The 14,694-nt window shown below is 54.5% G+C and overlaps 1 protein-coding gene across 1 annotated transcript; it reads left to right on the forward strand.

Moving 5' to 3' along the window:
• Window positions 1-5,236: 5,236 nt before the first annotated feature.
• On the forward strand, window positions 5,237-14,325 carry LOC146422064 (stathmin-4). Its single transcript, XM_085046750.1, has 6 exons — window positions 5,237-5,286; window positions 8,986-9,043; window positions 10,688-10,783; window positions 11,540-11,745; window positions 11,841-12,032; window positions 13,014-14,325. The coding sequence occupies exons 2-6, from the start codon at window positions 9,031-9,033 to the stop codon at window positions 13,071-13,073; spliced, it is 567 nt and encodes a 188-aa protein (XP_084902876.1). The 5' UTR covers window positions 5,237-5,286; window positions 8,986-9,030; the 3' UTR covers window positions 13,074-14,325.
• The last annotated feature ends 369 nt before the right edge of the window (window positions 14,326-14,694 follow it).

Here is a 14,694-nt window from a genome sequence, read left to right on the forward strand (position 1 = left end):
ACCTCCATCCCCATCTCCATCCCATCTCCATCCCATCCCCATCCCATCTCCATCCCCATCATCTCCAACCCATCTCCATTCCATCTGTCCCATCTCCATCCATCCCAAATCCCTCACCCCCAAATCCTGCACTGCCCGGAATTCCGACCAATCTGGGAGGTGTTTGGGAATGTCAGGCTTGCAGTTTTCCCAGTTTTTCCTGGAATGCTGGAGGAGAAATGTGGGAGAAGCTCCAGGAAAGGGCAGGTGGGGGTTGGTGGGTTCCTCTGCTGGCTTTCAATCCCAAAATTTGGGATTCCACCTGGGACACAGCAGATCCCTGAAGGAGATTTTCTGAGCTTAACTCCTGCAGAAGAAACAGGAAGGATTCCATTTATTTTTATTTTTATTATTTTTATTTTTATTCTATTTTTTTGGCTTTACTTTTAGCTTTATTTTTAATTTTAATTTTAATTTTTTTTACCTTTAATTTTAATTGCCATTTATTTCTATTTCTATTTTTTTTAAATTTAAATCTTGATTTTATTCATAATGTGTTTCTATTTTTATATGCTTTTTAAAATTTGTGTATTTTTTAAGAATTTAAAATTAATACTTGTTTTTCTTCTGTTTTAAAATTATCGTTTTATTTTTAAAATTTATTTATTTTTATGGATTTTTATTTCCATTTTTGTTTTAAAAGTATTTTCATAATTTTCTCTTTTACTTAATTTTTAAAATATTTGTTTTAATATTTATTCTCTGTATTTTTATTTTAGCTTTATTTTTATTCTACATTAATTTTATTAAATTTATTTTTATATTTATTTCAAATTTATTTTACATTTATTTTCGTATTGATTTAATATATTTTTAAAATAATTTTTGGTATTTATTTTTATATTTATTTTATAGTTTTATATTTCTTTTACATTTTTCTCGTATTTATTTTTATCTTTTTCTCATATGCATTTAAAAAAAATTTCATATTTATTTTTGCATGTATTTTAATTTTTTTTTACATTTACTTTTGTCTTTAGTTTTAAAAATATTAATTTAATATCCTTTCCATTTTGTTGTATTTATTTTATATTTTCACATTTACTTAAAATTTATTTTATATCTATTTTTATATTCCATTTTTAAAATATTTATTTAATATCTTTCCCATTTTGTTGCATTTATTTCATATTTATTTCAAATTTCAGATATTTATTTTTAAATTATTTCCGCATCCTTTTCCCATTTATTTTTATCCATTTCCCCCATATTTTCCCGATTTCCCCATCCTTATCCCAATTTCCAACACAAATCTCATCACTTAATTCTCTTTTTTTCCCCAAATTCCCATTCCATTCCCCTGTGGATTCCATCCCGGGATTTCCCATCCCAGCATTTTGGGGGCGCGGGGGAAGATCGGCGCGTCCCCATTGGCTGCCGCCCACCGATGATGTCATTTCTGACCAATCAGCGCTCGACACCGCGCTTTTGCCCCGCCCCGCCCCTCCTTATCGGTGTACCCGGAGCATCCCAAGGATTTGGGGGATTTGGGGGATTTGGGATCCCCGGGGAGGTCCTCCGGGAGCCGCTGGAATTCCCATGGATCATAGATCAGGGAATGGTTTGGGTGGGAAAAACCTTAAATCCCATAAATCCCATTCCAATCCCAAATCCTCCCACGATCCCAGGGGGATCCAAATCCATCCCTGGACATTCCCAGGGATCCAGGGGCAGCCACAGCTTCCCTGGGAATTCCAGCCCAGCCAGCAATTCCTTCCCAACATCCCAACAAATCTCCCCTTTCCCAGCGGGAATCCATTCCCTGTTTCCCATCCCTTTTCCCAAATCTCTCCTGGAGACCCTTCAGGCTCGGGAACAGCTTCTCCACCCCAGAGATGATCCCACGGATCCCGGGAATGGTTTGGTGTGGATGGAAAAGGGCTGACAGCTTCCATCTCCCTGGGAAATCCCAAATTCCCGTTTTCCTGAGCCTCCTTCAGTCGGGATCAGTTCCGCCGCTGGAAGAAAACAACTCCCGGCGTTGAAGCGTCCAGGATTGAGGGGGACAATCCTTAGGGGTGGAGGCCACCGAGGGTTCCCAGCTCCGGGAATGATCCCAAAAAACAGGGAGAGGGACACGGAGCCACCTCCAGGTGTGACCCCTCCAGGTGTCATTCCCAAATCCATGGCCACCAAGGGGACAAGGAGGGGGTGGAGGCCGGAGCTGGGATCACGGGAAAGGCCTGAATTCTGGGAATCTCAAAGGAGCCGCCGGTGCCAGGCACGGCCGGGATGTCACCAGAGCCACTCAAGGGCTCTTTGTCCCCAGCTTGGCCACTGGGATTTGACCCTTTCCTGGCCTCTGGAATGGGATCTGATCCCGATCCCAATCACTCTGCAGGTCTTTGGACATCCCATGGGAATCCCAATTCCCACCTGCCTGGAATGGGATCTGATCCCAATCCCAATCCCTCTACATCTCCTTGAATATCCCATGGATTTCTCCCAATTCCCATTTGCCTGGAATGGGATCTGATCCCGATCCCAATCCCTCTGCAGCTCCATGTGCATCCCAGGGGAATCCCAATTCCGCCTGCCTGGAATGGGATCTGATCCCGATCCTGATCCCAATCCCTATGTAGCTCCTTGTGCATCCCATGGGAATCCCAATTACCCCTACCTGGAATGGGATTTGATCCCAATCCTGATCCTGATCCCAATCCCTATGCAGCTCCATGCACATCCCATGGGAATCCCAATTCTCTCCTGGCTGGAATGGGATCTGATCCTGATCCCGATCCCTCTGCAGCTCCTTGTGCATCCTGTGGGAATCCCAATTCGCACCGGCCTGGAATGGGATTTGATCCCAATCCCAATCCCGATCCCTCTGCAGCTCCATGCAGATCCCATGGGAATCCCAATTCCCACCTGCCTGGAATGGGATCTGATCCCAGTCCCAATCCCAATCCCTCTGCATCTCCTTGAATATCCTATGGATTTCTCCCAGTTCCCACCTGCCTGGAATGGGATCTGATCCCGATCCCGATCCCTCTGCAGCTCCATGTGCATCTCAGGGGAATCCCAATTCCCACCTGCCTGTAATGGGATCTGATCCTGATCCCGATCCCTCTGCAGCTCCTTGAACATCCCATGGGAATCTCAATTCCCACCTGCCTGGAATGGGATCTGATCCCAATCCCACTCCCTCTGCAGCTCCTTGTGCATCCCATGGATTCCTCCCAGTTCCCACCTGCCTGGAATTTTCCCAGCAGGGAAAAAGTGGGAAAGGATCCTGGGAGGGAATTCTTTGGGAATTTCAGCAGGATGAGCTCCAGGTGTCACCCCATGGAATTATCAGTTTGGGTGGGAATGGACCTCAAATCCCATCCATTCCACCCCTGGGCCACCTTCCCCATCCCAATTTTCTCCAAGATTTCTCCAGATTTCCCATATTATCCCAGATTTCTCCAAGCCTCATCCAACCTGGAATCGAACATTCCAGAGCCGGAATATTCGATGTCACCCCAATCCCAGCCAGATCATCCCGTCCTTCCCGACATCCTGCCCCAAACCCACCCTAAATCCCTTTTTTCCAGAAGGATCCGCGCTCCCAAAACCTTCCGTGCGTAACGGAGCAATCCGGAGCCTAAAAATACCGGGATGATCCCCAGAGGCGCCGGCCGTGTGACCGGCGGAAAATAGGCCGGGATGAGGCGGATTTGGGGAAGGAGAGCCGGAATTTGGGAAGGACTCGGCGCTCTGGAGGTGCCCTTGTTCCGCCCCGATTCCCTGGAGCTTCCACTCGCCCCGGGAATGACCCCAAAATTATTCTGGGATCTGGGACTCGGCCTGTCCCTGTCCCCATGGCCTGGATCGGGGAGGGAGGAGGACGAGCCGGGTGGGAATTTGGGGCTGGAATGGGTCAGGATGGGATTGGGGCTGGGAGGGTGGAGGGGACACCTCGATGTCCCTCAGGATGGAGGCGACACCCCTTTGTCCCCCAGCCTTGGAGAGGACACTCCAGGATGGAGGGGACACCCCAATGTCCCCCATCTTGGAGATGTCACCCCATTGTCCCCATCTTGGAGATGTCACCCCATTGTCCCCCAGGATGGAGTGGACACCTCGATGTCCCTCAGGATGGAGGGGACACCCCATTGTCCCTCATATTTGGAGGGACACCCCATTGACCACCAGAATGGACAGGTCACCCCATTGTCCCCATCTTGGAGATGTCACCCCATTGTCCATCAAGATTGAGACGTCACCCCATTGTCCTCCATATTTGAGACATCACCCCATTGTCCCTCAGCATGGACAGGACACCCCAAGATGGAGGTGACACCCTAATGTCCTCCATATTGATGTCACCCCATTGTCCCCCATATCTGAGAGGTCACCCCATTGTCCCTCAGGATGGACAGGACACCCCATTGTCCCTCAGGATGGACAGGACACCTCATTGTCCCTCAGGATGCAGAAGACATCCCAGGATAGAGGGGACACCTCACTGTCCCCCACATTGATGTCACCCCATTGTCCCCCCACCTTGGAAATGTCACCCCATTGTCCCCCAGGATGGACAGGACACTCCAATGTCCTCCATACTGGAGATGTCACCCCAGTGTCCCTCAGGATGCAGAAGACACCCCAGGATAAGGGGGACACCCCAATGTCCCCCATATTGGAAATGTCACCCCATTGTCTTCCATACCGATGTCACCCCATTGTCCCCCCACCCCCGAAACGCCACCCCATTGTCCCTCACGATGGACAGCTCACCCCATTGCCCCCCACATTTGAGATGTCACCCCACTGTCCCCCAGGACGGACAGGACGCCCCATTGTCCCCCACACTGACGTCACCCCACCGCCGCCATCTTGGAGATGTCACCCCACAGTCCCCAAATTTGGGAACACCCCACTGTCCCCGCGATGGGACATTCGCCCCAGCCCCCCCGCCCCCTCCGTGTCCCTTTGTCACTCTGTCCCTCTCCGGATCCATCCCTTCATCCCCATCGCCCTTCCCAATCCATCACCCCAAAATCCCCTTTTCCGGCCCAAATCCCCTTTCCCATCCCTTCATTTTTCCATCCATCCTTTTTTTTCCCCCATCCCTTTTTTTTCCCAAAATAGCTGCGGGCTGTGACGTCACCGGGCGGGGCCCTCATCCGCACGGGCTCCCGACCAATCAGCGGGCTCGGCGATGATGTCATGGGGGGCGCTGGGGACCCCCCGCCCGGGATGCTCCAAAGCCGCGTTAAAGGAGCCGGCGGAGAGCCCAGAGCAGCGCGACCACCGCCGCGGGTGAGTCCGGGGGGCTCCCGCCCGATTGCTCGGGAATTTTTTGGGGAATTTCGGCGGGTTGGGCTCGCGGCGGGAGGGTCTGGATGGATTTGGGGGGGTTGGATGGATGGGATTGGGGTTTTTTAGGGTGGAAAAGGGGTTGGGGTGAGGGGGTTTTGCCCTGGTTGGCGCGGTGGGGTCGGGGACCCTCCTTTTGTCCTCCTGGACCCCCCCAGGTGTCCCTGTCGCTTTTGGGGTGCTCGTCCCGATCTTCCCGGGGCGTTTTCCAGCCTTTATCCCGATCCTGCTGGAGAATCCCCCCGCCTGATCTTCATCCTCATCCTCATCATCATCTTCATCCTCATCCCAATCCTCATCTTCATCCTCAACCTCATCCCTATCCTCATCCTCATCCTCATCCCTATCTTCATCCTCATCCTCATCCCCATCTTCATCCTCAACCTCATCCTCATCTTCATCCCCATCCTCGTCCTCATCCTCGGCTGCCGCCCCAAATTTGGGGTGGGGGGCTCAGCATCCTCCGGGGGCTCTGCGCCCCCAGCATTCCCAGAATTTTCCCTGGGATGTGCATCCCCAGAATCCTGGGGGGACTCCCCACCTCCCCAGTATCCTCGGGGACCCCCATTCCAGGGATTCGCACCCCCCGAAATCCCGGGATTCTGCACCCCCACCATTCCTGGTGGATCCACAGCCCCCCAAAATCCCGGGATTCTGCACCCCAGAATCATTCCTGGGTGATCAACATCCCCCCAAAATCCCGGGATTCTGCACCCCTAGCATTCCTGGGGGATCCACAGCCCCCCCAAATCCCGGGATTCTGCACCCCCACCATTCCTGGTGGATCTACAGCCCCCCAAAATCCCGGGATTCTGCACCCCCAGCATTCCTAGTGGATCCACAGCCCCCAAAATCCCGGGATTTCGCCCCCCCGGCATCCTCGGGACTCCCAAATTCCCAGGCTGGACCTTCTCCCTCCTCATTCCCACAATCCCGACCCCCCAAATTTTTGGGACACCCCCACCCGATTATCCCGGGAGGACCCTCAGCATTCCCGGGATTCTGCACCCCCCGCATCCCCGGGGGGATCTGCGCTGCCCCACCCAGAGCCCCCCAAAATTCGGGAGCGGAGCCCCGCCCCAGAGCAGGACCCGAATTCCTGCTGGAATTCCAATTCCAGCAGCCGCCGGGATTTTTTATTCCAGGGAAAGGGGAAAAACGGGAGGGAGGGAGGGAGGGAGAAGGCGCTGCCATCCCGCTTTTTCCCATCCCTCTGGAGCTTCCCAAGCTTCCAGGGATGGAATGGGAAGAGTCCCCACCCCACCCCCTTCCCATCCCTCCATCCCCTCCTTCCACCGCCCCGTGCTTTTTCCAGGGGAAAAAAAAAAAAGGGAATTTGGGGGGGCGGGGTTGTCTTGAAATCCCTTGGAATTCAGTTTGGGAAAAGGGATTGCAGCCTTTTTTGGGGGAGGTGGATTGGGATCCTTCTCCCTGCCACGTGCGCCTGGCTGGGAATGGGGTTGAGTGGTTGGGAATGGGGTTGAGTGGTTGGGAATGGGATCATCTCGCCGGGAATAGGATCGCGTGGTCGGGATTGGGATCGCGTGGTCAGGATTGGGATCATCTCACCAGGAATAGGATCGCGTGGTCGGGATTGGGATCGCGTGGTCAGGAATAGGATCGCCTCACCAGGAATAGGATCGTGTGGTCAGGAATGGGATAATCTCGCCGGGAATAGGATCGCGTGGTCGGGAATGGGATAATCTCACCAGGAATGGGATCGCGTGGTTGGGATTGGGATCGCGTGGTCGGGATTGGGATCGCGTGGTCGGGATTGGGATAGTTCCCCCGGGAATGGGATTTGGGGGTGACAGCGACAAACCCCCAACCCCACCCCTCTCCCACCGGGAATGGGGCAGGGAGGGAATTCCCTTCCCCAAAAACCGGGAAAAGCGAATTCACCCGGGCAGGAATGGGGCTGGACCACTCCCCTCCCTCCCTCCCTGCTTCCCAGCCGTATCCATGGGGATGAAATCCCATTTTCCATGGGCTGCTGGGCGATCCCGACGCTTTATCCTGCGGGAGCGCCACGTGAGGTCTGGGGAATGGCGCCGTGGAATTTTCCCGGGGAAAAGCAGGATTTGGGGTGGGAATGCCGAGAGCGGGGAGGCAGGAGAGAGGGAATGGCTTCCAGCCGGGTTATCCATGCTCCAGGAGCATCCCGACCATGCCGGGGGCACCTGGAATGTGGGGTGGCGATCCCAGCGGGATATTCCCAATTTTTCTCCCTGTTCCCAGCCCCAGCGACCCCTGGAAGCTGCTGGTGGCTATTTTTGGGATCGCGGCGGCGGATCCCAGCAGGGCTGCGGGATGAGGGTTGGGAATTCTCGGGAGGGGTGGGGCGTGGCGCAGCCCTGGAATGCTCGTTCCCTGGGGACCTGCAGGGATTGAAGGATCCCCGTTTCGAGGAAGGGATTTCGGCATCGAAATCCGGGAATTATCCAAAATCCCACCTCATTCCGTGCTTTGGTGCAGCTGGGAAGGGAATTTCTGCCCGGAATGGCAGACCAAAACCCCTGGGAATATGGAACAGCCCGGATTATCCCGGTTTTCTCAATTCCCCGTTCCCAATCCTCCGCCCACCGAGCCTCGGGGGTGGGTGGAGGTCCTGGGAATGATCCCACACCCACGGAGACCCCGGGAAGGATCCCGGTGGGATGGGGGAGAGGATCCTGGAGGGGCAGGAAGGGGAATGGGAATCTCGGGACACGGGTGGGGGGAATTGGAGGGAGGATTTGGGAAAAGCAGGAGCTGGGGGGATCCAGGTGTGGCCAGGTGTGAATCCCGGCACGTGTTCTCCCACGTGTGGGTTGGGAATGTGGAGCTGGGAAGGGCTGAGTGTGCTGGGAACATCCCATGGGATGTGTCAGTCATCCGGGGGTGTGTCCATCATACCCCATCCCATCATTCCAGTGAATTCCCATCCCATCCCATCCCATCCCATCCCATCCCATCCCATCCCATCCCATCCCATCATCCCATCCCATCCCATCCCATCCCATCCCATCATCCCATCCCATCCCATCCCCATCCCCATTCCCATCCCATCCCATCCCATCCCATCCCATCCCATCCCATCCCATCATTCCAGTGTGTTCCCATTATAACCCATTATTCCAGTGCATTCCCATCCCATATCCCATATCCCATATCCCATATCCCATATCCCATATCCCGTATCCCGTATCCCATATCCCGTATCCCGTATCCCGTATCCCGTATCCCGTATCCCATATCCCATCCCATCAGTCTGTTCCCATCCCATCCCATCCCATCCCATCCCATCCCATCCCATCCCATCCCATTCCATTATCCCATCCCATTATCCCATCCCATTATCCCATCCCATCCATCCCATCATTCCAGTTTATTCCCACCATCCCATTGTGTTCCCCTCCTGGTATCCCAGTGTGTTCCCATCCCATTATCCCATCCCATTATCCCATCCTATTATCCCATCCCATCCCATCATTCCAGTTTGTTCCCATCATCCCAGTGTGTCCCCATCCTGTTATCCCAGTATGTTCTCATCCCATATCCCATCCCATTATCCCATCTCCCATTATCCCATCTCCCATATCCCATCCCAGTGTATTCCCATTCCCAGAACTCCACCACTGACCCAATCCCTTCCCTCCACAGGCCCCAGGATCACTTTCCCTGCAGAATTCCAAGGATTTCCTCACCATGACTCTGGCCGGTACGACATCCCCACCCTGCCACCCCAAACTGGGGCAGATCCCAAACCGGGGCTGATCCCTGCCCCGGAATGCTCCCGGCATCCCGGTGGTGACAAATCCTGGGACAATTCCGAGCGACTCCCGTTTTCCCTTTGCACATCTGGATCCTCACCTCATCCTGCCTGGAACATCTGGGGCTGGGCTCCATCCCGATCCCACTCGTTCCCTGGAATGTGGGAGTTCCCCCATCCCTCTGATCCCAATCCCAAACCTCCCCTGGCATGGAGAAAGCCCTTAATCTCTCTGATCCCAATCCCAAATCTTCCCTGGCATGGAGAAACCCCTTAATCTCTCTGATCCCAATCCCAAACCTTCCCTGGCAAATGCAGCCCCTCGCCATCCCTTTTATCCCGATCCCACCCTTTCCCTGGCATGGAGAAACTCCCCCATCTGTTTGATCCCAATCCCACCCTTTCCCTGACACGTGGAGCCTGTCCCCATCCCTTTTCTCCTGATCCCACCCCTTCCCTGGCATGGAACCCCCTTATCCATCTCTAATCCCAATCCCATCCTTTCCCTGGAATGTGGAAGTTCTCCCCCCTCTTTTTCCCCAGTCCCACCCTTTCCCTGGCATGGAACTCTCCCATCCCTCTGATCCCAATCCCACCCATTCCCTGAGACATGGAGCCCCCCTATCCCCCTGATCCCAATCCCAAACCTTCCCTGGTATGGAGAAACCCTCCCATCCCTCTGATCGCAATCCCAAACCTTCCCTGGAATGTGGAAATTCTCCCACCCCTTTTATCCCAATCCCACCCCTTCCCTGGCATGGAACAGCCCACCCATCCCTTTTTCCTCAATCCCATCCCTTCCCTGGCACATGGAATTCCCCCCATCCCTCTGATCCCAATGCCACCCTTTTGCTGGCATGGAGAAACCCCCTCATCCCTCTGATCCCAATCCCAAACCTTCCCTAGCATGGAGAAACCCCCTCATCACTCTGATCCCAATCCCATCCCTTCCCTGGCATGTGGAAGTTCTCTCACCCCTTTTATCCCAATCCCACTTCTTCCCTGGCATGGAGCCTCTCTCCCATGCCTTTATCCCCAATCCCATTCTTTCCCTGGCCCAGGAAGCCCCCCACCCTTTTTATCCTAATCCCACCCCTTCCCAGCCACCCCATCCCTCTGATCCCAATCCCATCCCTTCCCTGGAATGTGGAAATTCCCCCACCCCTTTTATCCCAATCCCACCCCTTCCCTGGCATGGAGAAACCCCCTCATCCTTCTGATCATAATCCCACTCCCTCCCTAGCATTCGGAGCCCACTCTGATCCCAATCCCACCCATTCCCTGAGATATGGAGCCCCCCTATCCCTCTGATCCCAATCCCACCCCTTCCCTCTGATCCCAATCCCACCTCTTCCCCATCACCCAGATCACCTTCTGATCCCAATCCCACCTCTTCCTCTGATCCCAATCCCACCCCGTCCCTCTGATCCCAATCCCACCTCTTCCTCTGATCCCAATCCTATCCATTCCCCATCACCCAGAGCCCACTCTGATCCCAATCCCACTCCTTCCCTCTGATCCCAATCCCACCCCTCCCCTCTGATCCCAATCCCACCTCTCCCCTCTGATCCCAATCCCGACGTCTCTTCCCAGCCTACAAGGAGAAGATGAAGGAGCTGCCCCTGGTCTCCCTGTTCTGCTCCTGTTTCCTGTCGGATCCCCTCAACAAGACCAACTACACCTATGAAGGTGGGACATCCTTCCCGATCCCACAATCTACGGGAATTCCGGGAATTCCTCCCTCAGCATGACTGGGGTCACCCTCGAACCGAGGGTGGTGCTTCCAGGATTTTCTGGGAATTCGGCAGGATGGATTGGGATCTGGAGGGTCTTGGGCTGACTCAGCCCCTCAGCATTCCCAAATATTCCCAGATTTGCCCCATGGATGGGTTGGGATCTGGAGGGGCTTGAGCTGACTCAGTTCCTTAACTTTCCCAAATATTCCCAGCTCGGCCCCATGGATGGGTTGGGATCCAGAGGGTCTCCAGCAGCCCTTTATCCCCTCATCCCATATCCTCATTTTTCGGGGCCAGGTGATTCTGGACATGGAAGAGCCTTGGGGGCTCCTCCAGGTTATCCAGGGGGGATCTACACTGGAAAAGGGATCACATTCCCATTCCCAATTCCCAAAGCAGGGAGGGGTGGAGAGATGGGGACATTCCCAACCCTCACCTCTCCCAAAAATCCCCATCTCCACCCCATCCATGGGAATCCCAGAGTTCCCACCCCAAAGCAGGGAGGGATGGAGAGGAGAGGACATTCCCAACCCTCACCTCTCCCAAAATTCCCCATCTGTGGGAATCCCGGAGTTCCCACCCCACCACATCCCTGAACCCCAGGGATGCATTTAGGAAAAATCTGGGTGGAACTCACGGATACCGGGAAAGACAGAATTCCAGGGTGGGAATTCTCATCACCCATTCCATGCCCGTTTTTCCCACCCAGACACGGTGGACCTGACCTGGTGTGTCATCTCCGACATGGAGGTGATCGAGCTCAACAAGCGCACCTCGGGCCAATCCTTCGAGGTCATCCTGAAGCCCCCGTCCTTCGACGGAATCCCGGAATTCAACGCCTCCCTGCCCCGGCGCCGCGACCCTTCCCTGGAGGAGATCCAGAAGAAGCTGGAAGCGGCGGAGGAGAGGAGAAAGGTGGGTGCGACTCCCGGAAATTTCCCATTTTTTGGGTGTCGCTGGGCTTGGGAAGAGGTGGCTTTATCCCGGGAATGTCCCCGCGGTGTCCCCAGTACCAGGAGGCGGAGCTGCTGAAGCACCTGGCGGAAAAGCGGGAACACGAGCGGGAAGTGATCCAGAAGGCCATCGAGGAGAACAACAACTTCATCAAGATGGCCAAGGAGAAGCTGGCGCAGAAGATGGAATCCAACAAGGAGAACCGCGAGGCCCACCTGGCAGCCATGTTGGAGCGCCTCCAGGAGAAGGTGAGGGACCGGAAATGAGGGATTGGGATCCGTTGGGACATTTGGGATACTGGTGGGGTGGATTCCCTTCCCATCGGAGTGTGGCATCCCACTGGGATGGAGATCCTGCCTGGGTGGATCCATAGGCTCGGGAGAGGTTGGAGAGTTGGGATCTGGGTCTTGTCCACGGACAAGCAAAGCCCTTCTTTTCCCCATGTCCCACCGTGATTGGATGCAGAATCCCAGGAATTGTAAAATCCCAGGAATTGTAGAATCCCAGGAACCATAGAATCCCAGGAATCACAGAATCCCAGGAACCATAGAATCCCGGGATGGTTGGGTTGGAAGGGACTTTAGGATCATCCAGTTCCACGCCCAGCACCTTCCACTATCCCAGGTTGCTCCAAGCCCTGTCCAACCTTTCCCTGGACTATCCCAGGTTGCTCCAAGCCCTGTCCAAACTTTCCCTGGACACCTCCAGGGATCCGGGAACAACCACAGCCTCTCTGGGAACTCCATCCCAGCCACATCCCTGACACTCCCCTCATCCTTTTCCCACCTCCGGGCTGGCGGATTTTCCCGAGGTCCCTTCCCGTGGATCCGGCAGCCATTCCCACCCTTCCAGCCCTCTTCTCTCTCCCGAATCAGGTCTGTTCCCAACCTCCGCACGGAAAATCCCACCCTCACCACCTCCAGCTCCCTCCAAAACATCCGGAGCCCGCCCGGTGCCCTTCTCCGAGCGCCTCCGTTGGGGCAGAGGCGGAGAGCGCCAGATAATGCCGGAAAATCCCAGCTAACCCCAGCTCCATGGGGCTTCCCGGGCCAGTTGACGTCTCCCTCGTAGCCAGAGGGCGAGGACAAAGTGTCCCTCGGGATGAACCTCGTGCCTTCGACCCCTCCGGAGCCGCTGTCCGCGGGGATCCCGGAATCCTGGAATCCGGCTAACGCGTGTGTCCCCTCCCTCCCTCCCTCCCTCCCTTCCCCTCCTTCCCGATCCCACAGGACAAACACGCGGAGGAGGTGAGGAAAAACAAGGAGCTCAAGGAAGAGGCCTCCAGGTAAAGAGGCGCTGCAGGGACTGACAGCTCCGGGGAGGTGCCGGAGGCTTCCGCAGCTCCAGGTCGGAATGGTGTGGGAATGGTGGACGTTCCTCTGCTTTCTTTGTTCGTGGATGTGACGAGTTGAGGGGTGAAGCCATCGGAGTCGTCGTCGTTCCGGGGAGGGTGGGGAGGGAAGGGATGAGGGGCGGGATTCGGGAATACCGCCAGCCAGCTCCGGAATGGGACAGCCCAGGGCTGAGGAGGTGATCCGCGGGAGGAATCCCGGGAATACGGAGCGGGTGGGGAGGGAATTGTGGGGAAATGTGCGTCGTGTGTGACTTTCGTTTGGTGCTGGGCAGGCGGGGCGGGCAGGAATCCCTCCGGAGTCTTCTCCAGCCAATCCCATCCCATCCGTGGGCTGCGGCATCTCGTGGTGTCCCTCCCTCTTTTATTCCCTCCTGGATTTGGGGTATTTTCCCAGATCTGGCGGTTTTTTTGCCCCTCCGGCACTGTTTTGGGAAGGGGGAGAAGGATCCCCCCATTGGAGGGGCTCAGGGAGTGAAATTCCCTCTCTCCAAAGGTTTTTTTCTGGCTGTTGGAGGTACCCATGATCCTTCCCAAGGGTGACATTGGAAAGCCCCATGAATTCCCAAAAAAAAAAAGCTTTTTGTAAGAACCTCCCAAAAAATAACCCCGGTGGGAATTTTTGGATGAAATCCCCCTTTTCCAGCTGGAAAACCTGGAGATGGAGTGGCAGGATAAACCAAGGTGGGGCTGTGGAGACCATGATGGAAGGAATGGAGGGAAAATTTGGGAAAAAAGCAGAGAGCCGGAGGTGGGATGGAACCCTGCGGAGAGCAGGGAAAAATATCCATGGGGAATTCCCTTGGGAACAGCGGGGAGGTTGGAAATTCCCCCAAAATCCCAGGAGATGTTTTTTTGGGAGCCATTCCTTGGACTCTTTGCCTCCAGGAAGGGTGGGAGAAGGAAGGTTGGCTTTTCCAGGGGGTGGGAATTCCCTCCATTCCCAGTTGCCATCCGGAATTCCAACCCGGATGCCAACAGAGGGTTTGGTCTCCGCTATGTCCGGATAGGACATTCCGAGCTCTGATCCAGGTCTGGTGGGAATCACGGCTCTTTCCCAGAGCCCCGGGAGAATCCTGGGAAGGGGGAAAAAAAATGGGATTGGGGACGGATTGTGGCGCGAGCTGTCCTTTTTTTGTACACAACGGATGTAAATAAAACTGCCTTGGCCTTTCCTTTGGTTTCCATGATCCCTGCGGTGCTTCCCGTGTGGTTTTTTTTGGGATTGGGGCATTCTGGGGTCGGGAAAAGGACGGGAGGGAGGGAATTCGGGTGGGAGAGGATTCCGGTGGGAGACTGCATTGTTTTCCTGCCCTTTACCAAAATCCTGGTGGCATTGGAAGATTTGGGAGCTCCAAGATCATTCCATGAAGTTTTCCCATCCCAGACCCGGAGCAGGGAGCTGAATCCCAACTCCATCTGTAGTCTGGGAAGGGAGGGAGCTGGATGAGGCTGGATAATCCATCAGTGGATCCATGGAATTGCCAACGGCAAAGAATTCCTTCCTCAGGGCCAGGAGGAAATCCTGGGAATTCCTGCTCCAGCTCCAAGGAGGAAAT

Source organism: Lichenostomus cassidix, unplaced genomic scaffold (genome assembly GCF_008360975.1).
Source record: "Lichenostomus cassidix isolate B80296 unplaced genomic scaffold, HeHo_3.0 HiC_scaffold_528, whole genome shotgun sequence".
In the NCBI taxonomy this organism is placed as follows: Eukaryota; Metazoa; Chordata; class Aves; order Passeriformes; family Meliphagidae; genus Lichenostomus; species Lichenostomus cassidix.